Here is a 21,589-nt window from a genome sequence, read left to right as displayed (position 1 = left end):
TCCCAAGCTCCTCCCTTCCCTGATTCCCCGGGGCTCCTGCCTTTCCCCCTGCACACTCACGCAGACACCGACCAGCTGTAGGCTGACTCCTGTTTTCCTGCCTTTCACACCCCGGCTACAGTCGCTTCCCGGCTCTTACAGAGAGTGTGATTTTCACAGCAGGGAGTCATCACCCAGTTATTTACAGAGTGCAAGACGTTACTGGCAGTTCCTCCTTTCCACACAGCACTGCGGTGCTGCAAGTTGCAGCAAGCACATGCTATTTATAATGTGGGGGGTGGGGGGTGGACCGGCAAAGCAGGACCAAGGCAAAAGGAACCCTGAACTGTGTATAGGAGCCATGGGAGGGGCTTCACATCCTCCGCTCAGAGAACAGCTGCACGCAGAAACACAGAAAGAAGGTGACCAAGAGGTGTTCAGAAGCATGCCAAAGATTCATGCAAGCACTAACCTCTCCTCTTCTGGAAAAGAGTTCCTACCACATTGCTGCAGAGTAAAAATACAAAGCAATATAAAGTTCTCTCTCTCTCTCTCTCTCTCTCTCGTCTCTAGCGTTCCCCTTCTACCTGGGCTTCTCTCGATGGTGGGCTGGTGCAAAGCCCTTCTTCCTGCCACATTTTACTACCTTCCTTCTGTTTTGTAAATTTGTAAAACTGAAACGCACCGTTGCAGCAGCACCTGCTTCCCTCGCCGCTTCACTTCGATGCCAGAAGCAGCTCAAGTTTTCTCTTTCTTCTACTGCCTCTCTGCCATGTAAGCTTCATTCCTTTCTCAAACTGCAGTGTGGGAAAGGGACAGATAATTAACTTTTGATAGGTGCATAATCTACACTCAGGTGAGCGTGGGTGGGAGCAACACAATCAATTAACTCTGGATAAGTGGATGATCTACTGTGTAGATTCTACACCAACTGCATTGGGAGGTGAGCTGACATTTCCGGATGTTATCTCATTCATGCTACTGCTGCAGCTAGAGGTATTGAATTGCCTCGCTCTGGCTGGACCAATGCAGAGGTGTGCACTTGGTCCACAGAGGCAGAAGCGAGAACCAGGCACAATGTAGTGCATTTGGGTCCCACAGGCTTTGCCAAACAACCTGGCCATCCTCTTGGGCCAGGAATAAGCTGCACAAGGGAGAAAACCTAAGCCTGCACTGGATATGAAGCAATGGCATAACCAGCAGTGGGAGCCCAGTACTACAGGTTATGGAGCAGAAGCTTGAGCAAAGGCATTAGCTAAGCATTAGGCATAAACATCACCATTTGGAGTGGTAGTAAGGAATATTTTTCAGCCCAAAGACCACATTCCCTTCTGGATGGGCCACATGCCAGGGGTAGGCAGAGCTAGAGGCAAACAAGGGGAAGAGCAATAAATGTAAATTTGACCTTTGTACCATGGTCTATGTTCTGCACACACTCCTTCCTATCCTCCATACAGGCAAGCAAAAGGCATTGTTGTGGTTCAAGGACACACTGCAGCCAGGCAAAAATACTCAAGGATGACACGGAGCAGAGACAGTGAGGAATGTGATTGGGGGAGAGGGATTGTGGCTGTGGAGGGGGTATGGCCAGGGAGGAGATGCCCTTTGATTCCAAATGGACAATAGCAGGTTACTTCTAATGCATTAAGCTTCTAAGATTCCAATTCTAAAGGCCCTGTATTGGGAAGGTGTATTTTTAAAATAAATTTTATTTTCAATTTTTCAAAAGTTTACAATCGTACAAATTACAAACACACAAATCACATACATTTCCAATACACATATATGTTTGACTTCCCTCCCCTCCTTTTGTGGTTTCTTTTGAATTTTATTTTTTTTATACTGCATTTTCCACATTAATCCATTTTTAAGTTATTCTTTAGTTTCTCTTGATAATATGTTTAACTGCTTGTTTTACGTAAACCCTGCTAATGAACTTATTTGCATACAAGAATTCTTCAAATATCCCACAAATTTTCTCTGACCTTTAATAATTTTCTTCACTTCTTGTCTTCTTATTACACCTGTTAGTCTTGCCATTTCAGCATAAAATATCAGAAAGTTTTTAATGTTTGACTTTTATTTTTATTTTATTTTATTTTATTGCTGAAAGCTGCCCAGAGTGGCTGGGGAAACCCAGTCAGATGGGCAAGGTATAAATGTTGTTGTTGTTGTCATTTTAAGAGGAGTTAAAAACTAAATTAACTGCTTCCGCTTGGGAGAAAGACCTTGACAACAGTCTGAAAAACAAGCCATACTAGAGACAATCAGGAATGCGATGGAACATAACAAAAATATCCTGTCTCTGTGGAAAGCCATATGGAGATCTGTGCTTGTGCTCATCACATATTCAGAACTATGAACTCTTCTCGTCACCCGGATCTCTAAAGGCTCACCTGGCACCTTCATTACATATCTTTAGGCACCAGGGAAAAACATTTCTTTTCAACCAGGCGTCCAGCTGATTAACATTCTGTGGTTTTTTAATATGCTTGTGGGAGAAGGGGTTATTGGCTCATGTTGTTGTTGTTTTATTATGCATTTTGTATTCTCATTTTGTATTTTTCTGGGATCTTTGGGTGAAGGATGGTATATAAATTTAATAAATAATAGTAGTAGTAGTAAGAATAATGATAATAGTAATAAAGGATACCATACAAATGTTTAACAAGTACAGAGAACAGCAACAAAGTTATTAGGGGTTTTTGAATGGCATCTATAAAAAGATCAAACTATGCATGTTGGGGAAAGATCTATTTGCTTAAATCTGAGTCTGCCCCAACTAAAGCCAAAGTCTTGTTTTTAAGAACAAATGCAGCACATTGGGTGAGGAAATCTGAATCTTCCCTTTCCCAGTAGTCTGTTTCCCCACAGTCTATCACCGAAATACCTCTCTTCTCCCCTAGCTAGGCTGTAAGTGATCTGAACCTGCTGTGTTCATGAAGCACCACTCTCAGGCAGGCAGCTGGTTTTTGCACTATAAACAAGGGAGAAAAACTGAGCCTGCACTGGGTAGGAAGTGTTGCCATAACCAGCAATGGAAGCCCAGTGCTACTAGTTACTGAGCAGAAGCTTGAGCAAAAGTGTTGGCTGAGAATTCGGCACAAGCATCACCATTAGGAGGTGAGGAATATTTTTCAGCTCAAGACCACATTCCCTCAGCTACCCATTTATCAGGTGATCGCTGAGACGGGCAACAATAAAAGTTATTGCCGAGATGAAACTCCATTGGGGACACCATTCCTAGGTCTGAGGAGTCCATGACTGAAAGACCACAGACCCAACTGGAAGGCAGGTGCAGAAGGCAAGAAGGCAAGAAATTGGAACCATATGGGGCTAAACTGGAGGCTCTTCTGAGCAATGATGTGCCCAAATAGAGAAAATAGAGAGGACCTTAGAGAATATATAACAAGCCGGTTGACTCTCCCAGCATCCAGTATCAGAAAGATACAGTTCATGGTATCTACCTACAATTCACTATTCACTATTCCAAACAGCAGCCCTGGTACTGCAAGGAGAAAAGAATCAGTAACTGGTCCACATGGTTTTTCTGGTTTAAGACTCACAGTGCCCAACACCATTCTGCTTTGATATCCATCGTTATGGTTGTCAAGGACCTACCCCACCTTTCAATGTGGGGTTTTTCAATCCTTGGGAAGTCCAAAACAGCTAAAAACAACAACAAAAACCCTCATTTAAAGGGGAGATAGGTGAAATCATTGCACTGCATGTTTCCCAGATTCTGCTAGTTCCCCCCACCTGCCGCCCACAACCAGGAAAGGGCCTGGGCTTAAAATGTAATGTTGTTATCCTACATGTTTCTTGTTTTACTTGATGTTTGCAGAGCTTTCTGTGCTATTCTTCATATTGTCTAGTTCTGCCCTTGGACAGTTGCCAGGCAAAGAAGACTGGGCTAGCATATTCATGCGTGGGCCTGATCCAGTCTGGCATCTTCTGTTCCTAGGCCCACTTGTCACAATGGATGGGACATGGATGCTTAAAAAAAAAAAAATATCATGGATGAACAAGAGGGAGTTTAAAGTAAACCTGAGTCGGAATGAGCTTGTTTTATTCTTTGCCATTGGAAGCCTACCCAGAGAACTTTCACAGTAGAAAGAGGAAAATAAAATATAAAAACCCAGAATGAATTGCCAGACCTTTCCTCAGAGACTCCAGTAGCGAAGTGAAGAGATAGATATGGCTGGTTGCCAAGGTGATGTTTTCCTTTTAAAATGTAGGCGGCGGGGGGGGGGGGAGCTCACAGACTATTTAAAACAAAAACTCACACATTGCCCCTGAGATGCCTTGCAGATGTAAAGAAAATAAACCTATCTATACGCAATGAAGATCCAAGTGTAGACATGACATGGGGAGGCTCCGCATAAGGCCCTCTGGGCGTCTGTTCTGCCCCTGGTGCCGTACTTCTGAGGGGTGTATGATGTGCGTGTTATCCTAACATATTCCAAGCCCAGAGCAATCTGAACTCCTCTGCTTATTTCAGTAAAAAAAACCTGTGTTGCACCTATAGCGAAGCTGACCACATTGCCATCTTTGTAGTTGCATTTCATTGTAATGCACCAAGACTTCTTACATGTCCTGTCCTGAGGCACGGCCACATCTGGCCATGAAGCAGAGACGTTCTCAGTGCGCACATTTTTCTTTTCTTCTTTTGACTGCTAAGGTAAAACACAATAAAAAATATGTTTCTCTACACAACAGGGGGATTCAAAGGTGCTTCAGATGTGATCCCTTTCTTATAGTTTATGAATAATTGTAATAGACATGCTGTCTCCATGGGAAATGCCATGAGAAAACACCGATGGTGTTAGTCCATGTCGGTGCTGCAGTGTTGAAAGATGCTTTATCCATACATGAAACCAAATGCAAGCTGTATTTCTACACACTGCTGCTTCTGCGACATGTGTACTAGCCAATACGTGGGCCAAGCTCCTCTTAGGATGCAATCCTGCGCACATTTTCCTGGGAGCTAGCCCCACTGCACACATCGTCTCTGAATTGGCACATATAGGGATGTGCTATTAAACATTTGACCAGATGCATGGAATTATCCTACATGCTAGGGCTTTTCAGCAGGAAGGGATATAGGATGCATCATCTGTACAGCAATGGTGTACAGCAGTGGTGTAGTGGTTAAGAGCGGTGGACTCGTAATATGGTGAACTGGGTCCACTTCCCCGCTCCTCCACATGCAGCTGCTGGGTGACCTTGGGCTAGTCACACTTCTTTGAAGTCTTTCAGCCTCACTCACCTCACAGAGTGTTTGTTGTGGGGGAGGAAGTGAAAGGCGATTGTTAACGGCCTTGAGGCTCCTTAAGGGGAGTGATAGGTGGGATATCACATCCAAACTCCTCTTCTTCTTCTTCTTCTTCTTCTTCTTCTTCTTCTTCTTCTTCTTCTTCTTCTTCTGTCAAAGAGCCTTTGACTGGGATTACTCAGGCTCAGATTCCCATTTCTCAACACACAGCCTTCTTGGTTGTGGTGCTTTGGGAAATATCTTTTGTACAGTTTCCTTCCTACTCTCTTTTCCAAGGCGATTGGAGACATCTTTTTTTTGCAGAAGGTGACTGACACAGCCTTCTGCTTGGTTTGTTGTTGCACGCTGGTTTAGATCTTGCTGCTGTTTAAGTTGCAATAATTTTGTTGGCCCTTCTTTATTGGATCTGTTCTTGCTTATATTGTTCTTAGACTTTCACGCTGCTATGTTGTTGTTTTTATGAACAGCGCTGCAGAAATCATTAAATGAATAAATAAACAAATGGAATACACAAATCAGAGGCTGAGTTATATTTAGGGATCATTTTAACAAGATAAATGATTGTGTAAAGAGGTCCTTAGGAGTAAATTGACTGTAAAATCTTTTAATAACCCAGTCATCGGCACACCATCAGCTGAAAAGCTTTACAGGCAGCAGTTCTGCAACTTGGAAGAAACAGAACCTCTTTTGGTGAGTCAACTGTGGAGCTCCCTGAAAGGGCACTGCTGTATTCATGAACATCTAACATTCTCTGGCAGGCAGTCAATATTTGCTTACTTGTTCAGTGCCTTGGGGCCCTGATTTGCAACAAGCCAAGGTATGTTAGCAAGCTAGGGCTGTGCATACTCCAATTTCAACTCACCATCAAACCCTGAACCAGAACCACTTCTACAGGAAGAGTTTTGAAATTCTCAGAGGAAATGCCATTGAGTATTTCTTTACTTTCACGTAGTGCAAGGATATTGATGGGGGATGAAGGTGAGGAGATTTGGTCTATGGCAACTTCTGGAGAAATTTTGGGTCTACAACTCCCATCATCCCAACCACTTGTCCTGTTAGCTAGGGATGATGGGAGTTGTAGTCCCAAAACATCTGGAGGGCCGAGTTTGAGGGTACCTGGTCTATGGTGAGGGTTTGTACCCATTCCCCAGAAACATCAATATCTGAAACCAGGATAATGGTCTGAAATCAGGCATTTTAAGTAAGTGTTTCTTATTTTATGGTTCATTTTAACTTAGTTTGTTCTTTACATCTCTTTTGTAACTTCATTGTATGCCACTTAGAAATGGCAGTGTTAGGCGGGATAGACATTGTTGAAATAAATAGGATCAGCCTTCCACAACATTGGGTCCCCAGATGCTGTAGGACAACAAACCCCATCATCCCTAACCAGCATAGCCAATGGATGATGGAGGTTGTAGTCCAACAACATCTGGAAGTCCAAGGTTGGACTGTGGCACTGGGTCCCTCTGTGCCCATCTTCCTAATTATGAATGAACTAATTTAAAATGTCAGAATTTCAGTTATGATACTAAGTGCTGGTATGCAATGTCTACTTGGTTTGCAGGTTACTGTGCATAATGTTCCAGCATCTATCATTCACACACACACACACACACACAAACATATATCCATATATATATATATATATAGATGAGCTCATATTAATATCTAAAGCTAAGCCAAAATCCACTGACATTTTGTACCGTTCATTAATTATAAGTGAATGAATGACAAGATTAGCAGATGTGCTTCTTATTTAAAGCTATTTTCAAACATCTAAATTAGATCATTCTTTTGACATCCGAGCTGCGTTGATTTGTGATGCCATCTCTCCCTGCTCACTCACCTCTAAACTCATTTGGGCTTTTCAAGTGTTCAGTAGGCATGCAGCTAGGTTGGGAGGGAGCTCAAGGGTCATCCAGTCCAAACCCTGCAATGCAGGAATATTTTGCTCAACGTGGGGCTTGTACCCACCACCCTAAGAGACTCATGCTCTACTGACTCAACTATCCTGGGAAAGGTGACAATTTTCTTGTGTAACACCATGCCCATGTTGCCCTGGCAACCTCCCCCTCAGTTACCTGTAGGGTCTTTTGTCTTGTGGATGGCTTAATGGCAGGGCCAGCACCGAATAATCTAGAGAGGGAAATGTGGCATCCAGGGATCTGGGGGATCCCTCTCCCCCCACTAACCCATAATATTAGGTATTTTGGTGTTTTTACACTGTAAACTGCCCTGTGATCATCAGATGAAGAACGGTATAGAAATAGAAGAAAAAGAAATAATAGAAATAATAATACTTAGGTTCTTATATTATTGCCAGGGTTTTCTTGTTTGATAAAATGAAAACTAATACACTGGTTGCATTTTTCTTTCTTTTCTCTCCTCCCTCCCTATTTTTTACTGGAAAACTGATGAATTGAACATAAAAAAGAACAAGCTGTGACAGTTATTCTTTATTTAATAAGCTTTCCTGAGTAGCAAGCATCAACTATAGCAAGACTACAGAGTGCAGAAAGCATATAGAAAGCTATAATGTAATCTCAAGGAAATGTAAGGCATTGCTCTTTTAGGGTTTGGGGGTTTCTTTGCATTAGGACGTGTGTATTTCCCCCCCCCCTTCCTTCCTTGCAATTCCAGCTAAAAAATTTATGCAGTGTGTCCATTTATTTTTCTGCTGTAGGCTTTCACAGCCTGTACCTTCCCTGCCGCGCACTGTTGACACTTTATCTGTTTGCATTTCATTAATGTATTTGCATTGCTCTGCAGAAAGGAAGAGTCACATTCTTACCAAAACTGAATCTTGGAAAAGCTCAGATATTTTTTTTCTGGATCCAAACACTCTCTCTCTCTCTCTCTCTCTCTCTCTCTCTCTCTCACACACACACACACACACACATTCATTTTTAAAAATATCAAACTTGAGGAGTGGCCTAAGATTTTTTGGGTGCTCTGGACAAATAGAATCCATCCTTCTCCTTACCTATTATGTTTTGTTGTATGCTGAGCAATAGCAATAGCATATTAAGGAAACAAGAGCTGACAGATGCTCTTTTCTCATTTTCATTTTTTTATATCTGTCACCTTGCTTCCCCCCTCCTTTAAAACTCCATTCCTATCAGTGGCTGGCCATGGCATAGGCTGTGTGCACATTACTAGCTTAAAATGCAGATAGGTTGTTCTTTCTCTTCATTTGGATTGAAGCTGGTTTGCAGGAAAATGAATCTAAACACAGTATTTCATTTAAAAAAAACACAATAGGACAGATAAAGGATAGATTGTGGCTAACTTCATTTGTGCAACCTCTTCCCAAACCAGTGGCAGGAGTGCATTAAATGCAGCATAGGAGAAACAGCTTGCAAAAAATATTATATTAGGCAAAGTTGCATACAAAATGTGTATATTAGGAGAAATGTGCACTTAAATGTCAGTAAGAACTTAAAAAATAAAATAAAAACTGATTTGGAAATGTAGAGAACTGAATATAAAACTGGAGAAATGTGAACCTGAGAGAAACCAAAATTGAAGATTTGCCCATCCTTACACACCCATGATGTTGGTAAAGATGGAGGGCACAAGGAGAAGGGGACGACAGAGGACGAGATGGTTGGACAGTGTTCTCAAAGCTACCAGCATGGGTTTGACCAAACTGTGGGAGGCAGTGGAAGACAGGAGTGCCCGGCGTGCTCTGGTCCATGGGAGTTGGATACGACTAAACAACTAAACAACAACAACACACCCATCGTCCTCCGTCAAGGTAAGCACGAGGCATTATCACAGTTCATGAACACTTTCCATCCTGATCGCAACACCTGAGGAGGGTGTGGAGTGGGGCTCATGAGCAGGGCAGCCAGGAAAGATGGTGTCACCTAGGAAGGCTCCTGAGGTCCAGATGTTGAGACCTAGAGGGGTGTCTTTCATCCCCAGCCCTTAGGTTTCATTGAGTCTTTGAAGTATAGCTGCTCAGTCCAGATCTACCCCCAAGGTTGACACTACCATAGATATTGTTTCAAGCTGCGCAGGAGAAAAAAAATGTAGAAGAAACCAAAGTGAACATGTCTACTAAACTGAACGGTTTAATCACACATGGCTTAGTTATAGCAGGTTAGCAAAGATCTGTTAAATTAAAATTCTTTTCTTTCTCTCCATTACAAATCAAGCCCCTTTTCTTCAGACATATCTACTTTCTGTCTCCCTTCCCAGCTGTGTATATAAAGTTCATTTGGTAATCACTGCAGTGCCTCAAAGCTCACTTAAACATTTTATCTTTATGTTTTTGATATAGATTTCCAAGATCTTCTGAAAACAATTTGTATGGCATTATGATGTTGAATGAATGAATGAATTTTATTATTTCAGTCACAGACTAGTTCCAGCCCACATACAATATCAAGGAAGTCATAAAACACGATAGGGATACATTTGAATTTGCAATTAGGTATAACTGGGACAATACAGATATAGCAACAGTTTAAAAATATATAAATTAAAACTTAGTCACTAACATATAATCTAAAATTATCATTTAAAACCTTAATCATTATGATAGCCCAGCTTGTTCCCTAAGTTTAATATGAACTCTGTGGCCATTCTTTTGGATGAGTCCTTTACCATAACAAAGGAAAAAGACTGTGAATTTTTAGGGGCCTTGATGATCAGCAGCAAATAGTTATTGAAGCCTCTTCACCACAAATGGTAAGGCTCCTGCTTTAAATCATGATGAATCCCTCTGTTCCGCTAATTTCATATAGCTTCCCAGCTGAAAGTCCAAAATTTAAACATCGTTTTTACATCAGTTCTCTCCTCATAAAACATAGACAGTTACATTCTTACAATGAGGAATGTGCATAAATCAAACAGTGCATAACAGAGCAAAAATCCTCCTATTTGTCAAATCTGCATTTGATTATCTATATAGCTTTTTGAATATCATAACTGAGGAAATCTGTATGCCTGCAACATATGGGGCTAAGTTTTAGCAGGTACCAATGCACTGTTAAGTGACGCAGAATGCAGAAGTATATATTTTCCCCCAATCTGGTCGTCTCCCTCCTGCCATGATGAAGGAATAACACTAAGCCATTTTGAGGTAAGTCTAAATCTGTGCCTCTGTTTGACAATTGTCTTGCATATTATTAGTTGCAGGAACACGGCAGTAGTGTGCTACATCTGATTTGTGTGAATTATCAGAAGCTTTCGCTGCAGCAAGTTGTGTGACCTTTCTTAACTATAAATGGAGTTAATTTTAGCTGGGTAGATATATTCCAATGTGCATTTAATGATGGGATAGAGGAGAGGCTGCTGTAACTGTTTTCTCAGGGCATAATTGCTTGTGGGGAAAGACCTATATCTCTGATTATTACAAGGAATTTTTAAAAAGGAACCACAAATGCACTGCTTTTGCAATTAAATCTGGATAAAAATGCCTTTGACCCCAACTGTGAAGATTTCCCCTGTTGAAATTTGAAATAGCTGTCCCTGCTTTAGAGTTGCCCTTTTGTTGCAGTAAGTGGCAAAACAGGAAATGTTTCTGATGCCACTTACTGACAGGAAATGGCCATAAATAATGAACTGAAATAAACTAAATTAGTGTCAGGTGCAATCTGCTAGTCAAAAGGATTGATTGACAGTTGGTGGTACCATTCCTTTACTGTCTTTTAAACCATATTTATGGTACAGACGCTTTTCATATGCCACCTGATGCTTAAGCCCCTTTGAAAATGACAGTGTCTGACAGAAAGAGGCAATAAGAACTCTGCTTCTTTCCAACGGATAGAACAAACAGAAATAAACCTTTTCCTTGACAGATTTTCTCCAACAGCTCGTCTCTTAGAAGCACCAACATGGCGACAGGCACAGCAGTTAAGGAGAAAGCCTCTCTTCTCTTCGGGGGGGGGGGCTCCATCATGGCAACAGCTCCATTTTTACCTCAGACATTTCTCAGGTAAGAAACACCTATGCAAACAAGGGGGAGTAGTAGTTTTGCTCCTGACTACAATCAGGACACCTATAGGAGCCTTATGCTTGTTCCCAACCCTACCTGCTGTCTGCAAACAATGAAAGTCCCTCACTATTATCTATTCTGCACCATCCAAATCCAATTTTAAATCTTGCCTCTGCAGTTGAAGTGGCTCAGCAGGGTATATTGGACGTCAGTGGAGCAACCTTTCACTCAGCCAGCCCTGCCTGTGCCAGTTTGGCATAACAGCTGAGAAGAAGGCGAAGTAGTGTAGCAATATAGTGGAGCTGGGAATAGGTGGTGGAACAGATGTGTATTGCCTTGGGTCTTGTTCTAGAGAGTGGGTGCTCCAAAGGGGGTCAACTAATGATGACCCTCCTGCCATTTTTGCGTGAGATAAAGATGTTATCCCGTGTTTTGGGATCCACTGGAAATAGAAGGTTGTTTCCAAATAAGTCATACTCAGAGTAGACCCATGGAAATCAGTAGACCTAAGCTGGTCGTTTCTATTCAGTTTATCTACCTGAAACATAACTAACATTGTTTTCAAACCTACACACGTCTGCTGTGAGTGTTAAATTTAATAATTTCACAATTATTATTTTAAAAATCTAACAGGATGGATGAAAAGCGCATATATATATATATATATATATAATATTATAATTATATATTATAATAATATATATAATATTATATTATATATATTATATATATTATATTTTATATATATATATATATATATATATATATATATATATATATTACAGTGGTACCTTGGTTTTCGAACAGCTTGGCTCCCAAACAAATCTGCTCCCAAATGCTGCAACCCTAGAAGTGAGTGCTCTGGTTTGTGAATGTTTTTAGGAAGCCGAACGTCCAACGCGGCTACCACAGCTTCCGATTGGCTGCAGGAAGCTCCTGCAGCCAATCGGAAGCCGCACCTTGGTTTTCGAACAGTTCCGAGAGTCGAACGGACTCCCAGAGCGGATTAAGTTTGACAACTAAGGTACCACTGTACAATGAATGGGCTATTGCCCTAGTTTCACCTAACAAACTGGATGTGAGATTAAGAGAGAGAAGAGTTTTTAGTGGAAATGAGGCTTTGGACTGGGGCAGGGGGTCCCTGCTGTTGCTTTGGGGGATCTCTGATATAGGTTCCCTTGCATGTTATTTAGGTGTCTGCTGGATTTCAGCAGACTCTGTCTAATATTTGAAAATAGTATTATGAACTCACCAGTCTGTTCTTGCATCTCAGAAAACTGAAGACTTTAGTGCTGCTCCTAATCATCTCACCCCTAATGGCAGTGAGAGGATACTTGGGAAAGGACTGTAGCTCAACAGTGGAACATCCCTGGCATCTCCAGGCACAGGAGAGGATGTATTTATTAGATATTATCCTTCCTTCTCCACATTTCTGAGTTCAGCAGAGTGCCACCCATTTGCAGCTTAAATGGCAGCTTAGATAGGCTCGTTTTAGCCTCTTAGTTTAAGTAATCCAGGGTGCTTTAAGGCAGACTGGGTTTTCCTGGTATTCCCCCCCCCCCCCTTAAAACAATAATCACACAAACAGTCTTGTAAAAGGTAAACATAACATTTACTCATTCAAAATACTTGTTGAAGAGTAACAGGTCGAGCAACTTTTTCCAGGCAGGCTTAAAATGATAATTCATTTACAAGGACATACTGAAGTCTGGTTTAAGATGGAGTCTGAGCACGTCGCTCTGACTTAGCAGATGTCCTCACATTGCTGGCAGAGCAGAAAGAGATGGAAAGAGAGGAACAGGGTGAGCCCAGGCAGGCAGGCAGCTATGCCCTCCCGCTGTCAGGGCACAGTGGGAATGTCTCTCACAGAATTCTCTCTAACGAACTTAAAAAGGGTAAAGGGACCCTTGACCATTAGGTCCAGTCGCGGACGACTCTGGGGTTGCGGCGCTCATCTCGCTTTACTGGCTGAGGGAGCCAGCGTACAGCTTCTGGGTCATGTGGCCAGCATGACTAAGCCACTTCTGGCGAACCAGAGCAGCGCACAGAAATGCCGTTTACCTTCCCGCTGGAGCGGTACCTATTTATCTACTTGCACTTTGACGTGCTTTCGAACTGCTAGGTTGGCAGGAGCAGGGGCTGAGCAATGGGAGCTCACCCCGTTGTGGGGATTCAAACCGCCAGCCTTCTGATCGGCAAGCCCTAGGCTCTGTGGTTTAACCCGCAGCGCCACAGGGAAACTTTGTGAGCTTCAGCTCCTATCATGTTCCTCACTAGCAAAACATGAATTGTTGGTTTGACTGCACTTTAAATAACCCACAAGCTGGGTGAGACCCCTCCCTGAAACCCTGGAGAGATGTTGCCAGTCACTGTAGCTAGTGGCCTGACTATGCGTAAGGCAGCTTCCTGTGTATGTGCGCATGCGCAAACACATGTTCATTTAGATTCCCTTGGGCAAGCATTTTTCTCTCCTATTAAGTAATATTTAATACAGAACAGGTGCACAGAAATTCTCATTTATCTCTTAATAAATCACACGGCTCTTTCAGACAGATTTTACTTACTCATTTGCTTGTATGGCAATTGTTTTCTAAGAAACAGGGAGAAAGGCAATAACGGTAGAATGGATGGTTGTATTACTGGAGTTAAATATTCTGCACAAAAATAACTGCAGTGTATTTCCTTTGGAAATGGTGCTTTTCGTAGCCAGAAAGATTAATGAAATTGTTGTTTGTTGTGGAAAGCGTCAGAATCCATACATTTCAAATACAGTACATTGCTGAGTGTATTTAAACTAAGTATAAAAGCAAACTGTATGCAAATTGGGAGGGGAATAGTTTGCTAATATATGTCTATGTTTATGTTTGTGTAGGCCACAAATCTAGACAGCATCTTAAAAAGCAGAGACATCACCTTGCCAACAAAGGTCCGTATAGTAAAAGCCATGGTTTTCCCAGTAGTGATGTATGGAAGTGAGAGCTGGACCATAAAGAAGGCTGATCGCCGAAGAATTGATGCTTTTGAATTACGGAGCTGGAGGAGACTCTTGAGAGTCCCATGGACTGCAAGAAGATCAACCCTCTCCATTCTGAAGGAAATCAGCCCTGAGTGCTCACTGGAAGGACAGATCCTGAAGCTGAGGCTCCAATACTTTGGCCACCTCATGAGAAGAGAAGACTCCCTGGAAAAGACCCTGATGCTGGGAAAGATGGAGGGCACAAGGAGAAGGGGACGACAGAGGATGAGATGGTTGGACAGTGTTCTTGAAGCTACCAGCATGAGTTTGACCAAACTGCGGGAGGCAGTGCCTGGCGTGCTCTGGTCCATGGGGCCATGAAGAGTCGGACACAACTAAACGACTAAACAACAATAGGCCACAAATAACTGAAAGACCATCTCCTCTATAGGCACTCTCAGGTGTTAAGAATGGGAGGGGCCCCTCTTAGCAGTCCCATTGCCCTCAGACGTTGTGGGGTGATAGCCTGTAGCAACCCCTAACCCTTGGAATTCCCTCCCCACAGAATCTGGAACCTTCAGTATACTATATATAGTTTTTGTTCTGTGCTGAAGCCACATCTCCTTACCCTGGCCTTCGACACTTGAAATATATTTTTCGAAGCTACCCTCTTCTTCTTATTGTAAATTGTTTTAACAGGTTTTAACATTGTATTTTTTATATTATTGCCACTCATCTTGGACCTTATGGTGAAAAGTGGTAAGAAATGCAACAAGGACAACCAATAGATGCATACATACATATATATATGTGCTTTAAAAGTATAGGTGTTCACTGTCCAAAATTACATACTGCAGGATATAGAAAAATAATATATTTGATGTATTTTTGGTATCCTGCAATATATGTTAAGATTATGAATATTAAAAAAATGAAGATACATATTTCTACATATACATGTAATCTACAAGCTAATGTTTCCTGTTAAAACAGCTTCCACTCAAATGCCAAGAAGCAGATTTTTAATGTATGGAAGAATCTTGGGGAAGTGATTAATTTCTCAGCCTCAGGTTCCCCATCTGTAAAATGAATAACTTATATAAGCTACGTTGTATACATTGGATACAATATTTTCCAAACAACATTTAAGGGGGATAGGATACAAAAATTATTGCATGCTGACTGGGGATGATGGGAGCTGTATCCCAAAACATCAGGAAGTTGGCAAAGACTGTTCTAAAAGGAATATCCCTTCCTGCCTCTAAGCCAGTCATAGGCAAACTCGGCCCTCCAGATGTTTTTGGCCTACAACTCCCATGAGCCCTAGCTAGCAGACCAGTGGTCAGGGATGATGGGAATTGTAGTCCCAAAACATCTGGAGGGCCAAGTTTGCCTATGCCTGCTCTAAGCATAATTATCAGGGCTGTTATACTATGGTCTACAAGCAAGAACATATTTATCAGAGAGAAAACATTTGAGGATTACTTTGACTAGTGGGTCGTCTCCAGTGGTCACCAATTTTGATGCCTTCTAAGGAATAAAAAGTAAAGCACAGCATCTTAGACGAGTGCTGAGACATCAGTTTAAAGCACCTCGGGTCCATATCCCTCACATTTATCTGGCTGTATTAAATATACATATATAGTGGACAAGGAATTAATACTGTATCGTAAATATCTTTTGATACAAGCTGCTCCCAGAGCAAAGGTTCTTTCACACCTTCATCAGTTTGAAACTGGTATACCCCATGAGGCAGATAAGGTTATAATTCTGGCATGCCAAGCCTAGATAGAGACAGTGGCTGATCATTATCTACAAAGAGATGGACTTCTTTAAATATAAAAAGTAATTGTACAGCACTTTTAAGCTGTGCAGCCCAAGGAGCTGTGAGCATTCATCTTTTTGGTGATTCTAAAAATAACTAGTTTGCCCTCTTTAAAAAAGAGAGAGAGAGAGGAAAGATTAAAAAATAAGGTGTCTTATTGCTTTGAAATCGGGATCATCCAAAGCATATTTGCCTTGCCCTCAAGACAGAAGTCACTGGAGCAACTGTTCGGGCATAAAATCAGTAAGGCTATAGCCTCACTATTACTAATGGCAAGGTTTAAATGTATATTAATATCACAGAATTGTAGAGTTGGAAAGGACCTCAAGGGTCATCTGGTCCAATGCTGGAATCTCACCTCAGACATCCATAACAGATGTCCATCCAATCTCTGCTTAAAAACCTCCAAGAAAGGGGAGTCTACTCTACCACATTCAAAGGGAGCCTGTTCCACTGTCGAACAGCTCTTACTGTCAGAAAGTTCTTCCTGCTGTTTAGTCGGAATCTCCTTTCTCATAACTTGAAGCCATTGGCTCAAGTCCTCCCTTCCTGAGCAGTAGAAAACAAGCATGGTCCATCTTCCATGTGACAATCCTTTGGATATTTGAAGATGGCTATCATATCTCCTCTCAGTCTTCTCTTTTCCAGGCTAAACATACCCACCTCCTAAACCATTCCTCATAAGGCTTAGTTTCCAGACCCTTGATCATCTTGGTTGCCGTCCTCTGCACACATTCCAGCTTGTCAACATCCTTCTTAAATTGTGGCGCCCAGAATTGGACACAGTATTCCAAGTATGGTACTGCTATTTACCTTCATTTGGACACTATACTTCTGTTGATGCAACCTAGAATAGCATTAGCTTTCTATGCATTAAGTCCTTCTCCCTCATGGCAAATCAAAAAATTATATTGAATCCTCTCTTTTCCCTTTTTCCATCGGGCGCTTCACACTTTAGAGGTCACATTTCCAAAAGCGTTTTTTTTGTCTGCAATTCTGCAGGGCAAAAAACTTTTGATTTCAAAATGAGAACTGAAACTCCTGCGCAAACTCATTCCAGCAGAAAGGAATCAAAGGAAAATGCTGCAAGAATCATACATTAATTACATTTAGTAGGGTGCTCCACCCATTGCACCCATCACTGCACCATAATGCAAGAGAAGGGGACTCACTGGAAGTGGGACCCCTCTAGACCATTCAGCCCCATTCTGTCTTGTGCAACTAGTGGAACACCTTCTTGCACACAGTGCGGTGACAGTGCATGGTGTGAGAAGCAGATATTGAGGTTGCATCTTCCAACTCCCAAACAGCAACCATCATCCCTGACAGCTGATGAGACCCATTTTTGAGAGAGGTGTGCTGCTGTTACCTTCACTGTGTCGTTTCGCCAGTGCTCAGCATGCGGGTCCATAGCCCACAGCACAAATAAGAACTGGTCTGCTGCCCAGAAAGTCCCTTGCAGAGATGGATTGTGCTATGACTAGTAACACAGAATTGGTACCAGTGTGTATATTTTAATTTGCTGCAGAGTCAAAAATATATTATTCGGACAAGTGTGTTCCTCTGATAGGCATCCATTTTCAGTATACGCAAGCAGGCCACAGCCACCCTGTAAATCCCAGGGTGCTACTGAAGTAGAATGATTAACAGAATGCCACTTCTAGAGAGTTGCAAAATGTGATTATGTGCAGTCCCTGATTTAAGAGCAAAGTAATGGTGTAATTTAGTAATTGGCTCACAAACACTTGCAGGTACAATTCCATCTCTGGCCATAAATCGTAAAACTGAATGTGTGGCCCCAGGTAATCCACACCACCTGTGTACCTTGATACCCTACTTTGTAATATATAGCTAACACTGGTGCGCCTCATGGATTTTCCTTGATTGTTGACTAAGGCCCTATTTCCAATGTTTCTTTTCCTTGTAATGCTAACTTTCCATCAGGAAGCTGCTGCTAGGTCCCAGTCTCATCAACACATAGTATAGCAAGCCTAGGTATGAGCTGATGGAATTGTAATGAGTCATCAGGTCTATGCACACGAATAACATGAAATATTATGTGTGTCTATATTAACAGTGCTGGGAACAACTCAGTCATGTCAATGAAACCTTAAAAAAAAAACCAACCCTGAAGTATATGTAACCTGCGCAGAAAATCTCATGAACAATTCTGTAATGTCATATCTGGAGAAGTCTGCAAACGTCATGTTTGTGAGCTGGCTGGCAGGTAACTGTAGTTCTAATCAAATCTTTTCATTCATTCTTGGAAATGAACTGCCTCACCTCTGGTTCCTTTACACAGGAAGCCACCTCGTACCAAGACAAACAGTCCATCACCATCAGTAGGCATTGTCTACACCCAGGATGGGAACCTGTGGCCCTATGGAAGACGTTGGACTCCAACTCTCATCAGCCCTGGCCACATTGGCCCATGGTCAGGGATGATGGGAGCTGTAGTCTAGCAGGTTCCCTGTTCCAAGAATGCACTGACTAGCAGTAGCTCTCCAGGGTTTCGGATAGGGTTCTTTCCCAGCCCAACATGGAAAAGCCAGGAACTGAACCTGGGTTATATATTTTTCTGCAACATTCACACTGTGTTTGACTGCTCAACTGCAGCCCTACTGCACATGAAGTGAATCCCATGATCTTCTAGCCAAGCATAGTGTATCAGGTCACTGCAGTGTTGTGAACTGCATCCACTGAGCATCCACATGTCCAGGATATCAACCACAATACTGTTGGCATGGGCAAGAAAGACATGATATGGGAGGAAAGCTCTTGCCCATCAATGAATCTCTTTTCCTTGCATTCGCCTCTCTTTTACACCTTCTCTGTCTACATAAATCAGTTAAAAAGGAAGCAATTTACTTTTATTCTGGGATAATTCCTGTAGGGCGTGATTTCAGGCATCGTATCGTAATCAAACTTGTCATGCCCATGGGACCTCTTCTTCTTGGAGCCTGCGATGTGTATTGCAGAGGACTCAGGGAAGGTATGACTTTAGACAGCTAGCCTGCAAACTGTGTGTCTCTAAAGGGGAGAATGTCAATCAGCGAGACAAATGCTTATTCTCCAGCCTCCCTTAGGTATACAATTACATCTTTTGCAACAAGAATGCTGTTTCGCAACCATATCCAAAAATAGTTCTTTCACCATTAAGCCTAATGTACCACCGATGATTCTTTTCCTGTTATATGTGTCTCTGTTCTGCTATTCGGTTGATGACGGGGTTCAATCCCGATGTAATGAACATGCAACGAATCCCAGCGCTGTGTGACAAAAGTGTACGATACTAGCATATTCTATCGCTCTGGGGTGCTACAAACGTCGTATATTATATAGCTTAAACTACGGTGAAAACATGAAATACGTCACTGTAATGAACAGAGTTTCATGGAAAGGCTTTTCTCTTGGGACAGATCAGGTTGGTCAGGAATATGATGCGCGTCTTCCTAGTTTCCCCTCTCTAAACCAGCCTGGGAGATTATTTTGTCCCGGATCTGGAGAAGGTAACCCGGGCAGGGCCCAGGATCAATTGTTAAAAGTAGTGGGAGGGGCGTAAAGTTTCCGGGTGACGTCAGCCGCCCGTGGCCCCACCCTTCCTGGGCGGGCCCTTGTCAGTTTCATCCTTTGTAACTTTCCCACTTGGAACTCAACTGAGATGCTCAACTTGCGAGGAGCCGCGGAGCACCGAGCGCTCTCGGCTCCATCTTCAGTCGACGGGATCCCACGGCGGATTCGGACGCCACATCTCGCCTTGCAGCCCTGCAGCCACCCTCGCCCCGGGAAGAGCCGGGCGGGCTACTGAGGAGGGCCGATCACCACGGGGAGGGCGAGAAGTCCCCGTTGCGAGAAATAGGGCAGCTCCCCCCGCCGCCACCACCGGAACGCTTCCCACCCCTCTGATCCCTTCCAGCGGCAGAGCAGATTTGCAGGTGGGTCTTGGCGCGGCGCGGGGCCCCCATGGCTTGCTGCAGTGAGGCGAGGGGAGGAGGGCCCCTGCTGGAGCCTTGGCGCCGGAGACGGCTGGGAAGACACCCGGGCATGTGCCTTAAGAAGCTCGGTCGGCAAGCTTTCCCTCTCGGGGTTCTGAGGCTGCGGCTGTAAGGGGGAAAGGTTGCGCGTTGGGAAGTAGCCGCCTGTCCCGCCGCGGAGCTTGGGGAGAAAGCGGCTTCCCTGCGGCGATCCAACCTGTGGGGTCGACCGGGCTGCGCGCGAACGCTCCCCTTCGTTGCAGCCGTGAATTGCTCGGAGTGTTTCTGCGCTGCACCTTCACTTCGGCAAAGTGACTCCGAGCTGAGTAATTGCGGATCTTCATTCCCGCACCCACCCACCCACCCACTCGCGCTGTCTTGATTTCCCCAGCCCGTGCAGTGAGCGCGCGCACACATTCAAATATTAATTGGAGGGGGGTCCGCGCGCGAAAAGGGGGTTCAGAGTGGGACGGGAGGGGTGGAGTCAGGAGACTGGTGGAGGGTTAAGAAAAGGAGCAAGCTCAGACCCCACGTGGAAGTCGATCTGCAGCTGCTGCAAAAGGAACTGGCGTCTGCTCCCTTTGCTGTTCGGTGCGCGCGCCCACCCTCTCCCGCGGCGATCGGGGATTCTCGCTTGGGCCCGGGGCAGAAAGAGGCACGTCGCCCCCTGTGGGGCGGGAGGTGCCGTCGTCGTCTGCGCGCTTCTCATGGGAGAGACTCGGCGAGGCTGGCTTCCCAGCCTTGCGCAGAGAGCGATGGAGGCGCGGCGCGGGGTAGGGGCAGCTCGGATTCGGGCTGGCCACGCGGCAGATGCGCGCGGGCGGGGGGGGGTCCTGCTTCCGAGTCAGGCGTCCCCTCCTCCCACTGAGACTCTTTAGGGGTCCTTCTCGCCTTCCTTTACGCCCGTGGCAGAGAGAGGAGGCAAAGCTTCCTCGGCTTCACTTTCCCCAGCAATCCATGCGCGCGCACGGGGCTGGTGGAAGCAACGTACAGGTTGCAGCTATGCGCTTGCAAGTTTCGTGCCTCGAGAAAAGGTTGGTGCTGCTGGCTAGTCTGGATGGGACAATCTGCGGAAGCCCAACTGGAGCTGGTGGCATTAGCCGGCATTAGCAACTGTAATTCCACACGCACACATCAACTCTTTCTCGCTGCCGCCCGCTCCCCCTCTCCCCGGGCAGATTCTGCTATTTTGATTTCCTTTTCCCCGCCCATCAACTCGCTCTCTCGCGCTTATTTCCATGACAACAGCGAATGTCACAACTAAAAGATTCTGTCTTAATTGCAGGTTGGAGAGTGCAGGGGGGGAGTGTTGTTTTGAGAACAGGAGTTTTTATGCTTCGATTCAGATCCGGGCTAAAGATGCCTCTAAAAAGGGAACGATCTCCATAGACTAGAGGATCTGCGCTCAGATGGTGCTTGGGGAGGCATCTTGTAAGTTTAGCGGTTTTGTTTTGGTGCCCGAGTGGAGATGCTGCCCGCCTCCCCTGGCCTTGTGGGTGGGAAGCTCGACCTGCGTTTTCTCGCATGTGTGTTCCTCGGGCTACGGCGTGTCCCTCGCTTTCTTGTCCTTCGTTACAGAAACCCCCGGGGTTGGAGTGCGCAGCGCCACCAGCGTTCGCAGTGGTTCGCAGAA

The 21,589-nt window shown here is 44.0% G+C and overlaps 1 protein-coding gene across 2 annotated transcripts in view; it reads left to right on the top strand.

Moving 5' to 3' along the window:
- Positions 1-19,612: 19,612 nt before the first annotated feature.
- Positions 19,613-21,589, top strand: part of CAMKV (CaM kinase like vesicle associated) — a 64,153-nt gene continuing 62,176 nt past the window's right edge. The window contains exon 1 of one of the 2 annotated variants that reach the window (XM_080996464.1): positions 19,613-19,917. Coding sequence is in view for 1 of the 2 variants with exons in the window: in XM_080996463.1 (XP_080852589.1) it covers positions 21,366-21,387 (22 nt within the window). In the remaining variant the exon portion in view is untranslated. Of the gene's footprint in view, positions 19,918-21,273; positions 21,388-21,589 lie in introns of those variants that run through there. The other variant, XM_080996463.1, reaches the window with a different exon arrangement.

The sequence above is a fragment of the Podarcis pityusensis genome, assembly GCF_964106645.2.
Source record: "Podarcis pityusensis genome assembly, chromosome: 2".
NCBI classification, from domain to species: Eukaryota; Metazoa; Chordata; class Lepidosauria; order Squamata; family Lacertidae; genus Podarcis; species Podarcis pityusensis.
The sequence above is the reverse complement of the archived record's forward strand: the minus strand, read 5'-3'. Positions and strand labels throughout refer to the sequence as shown.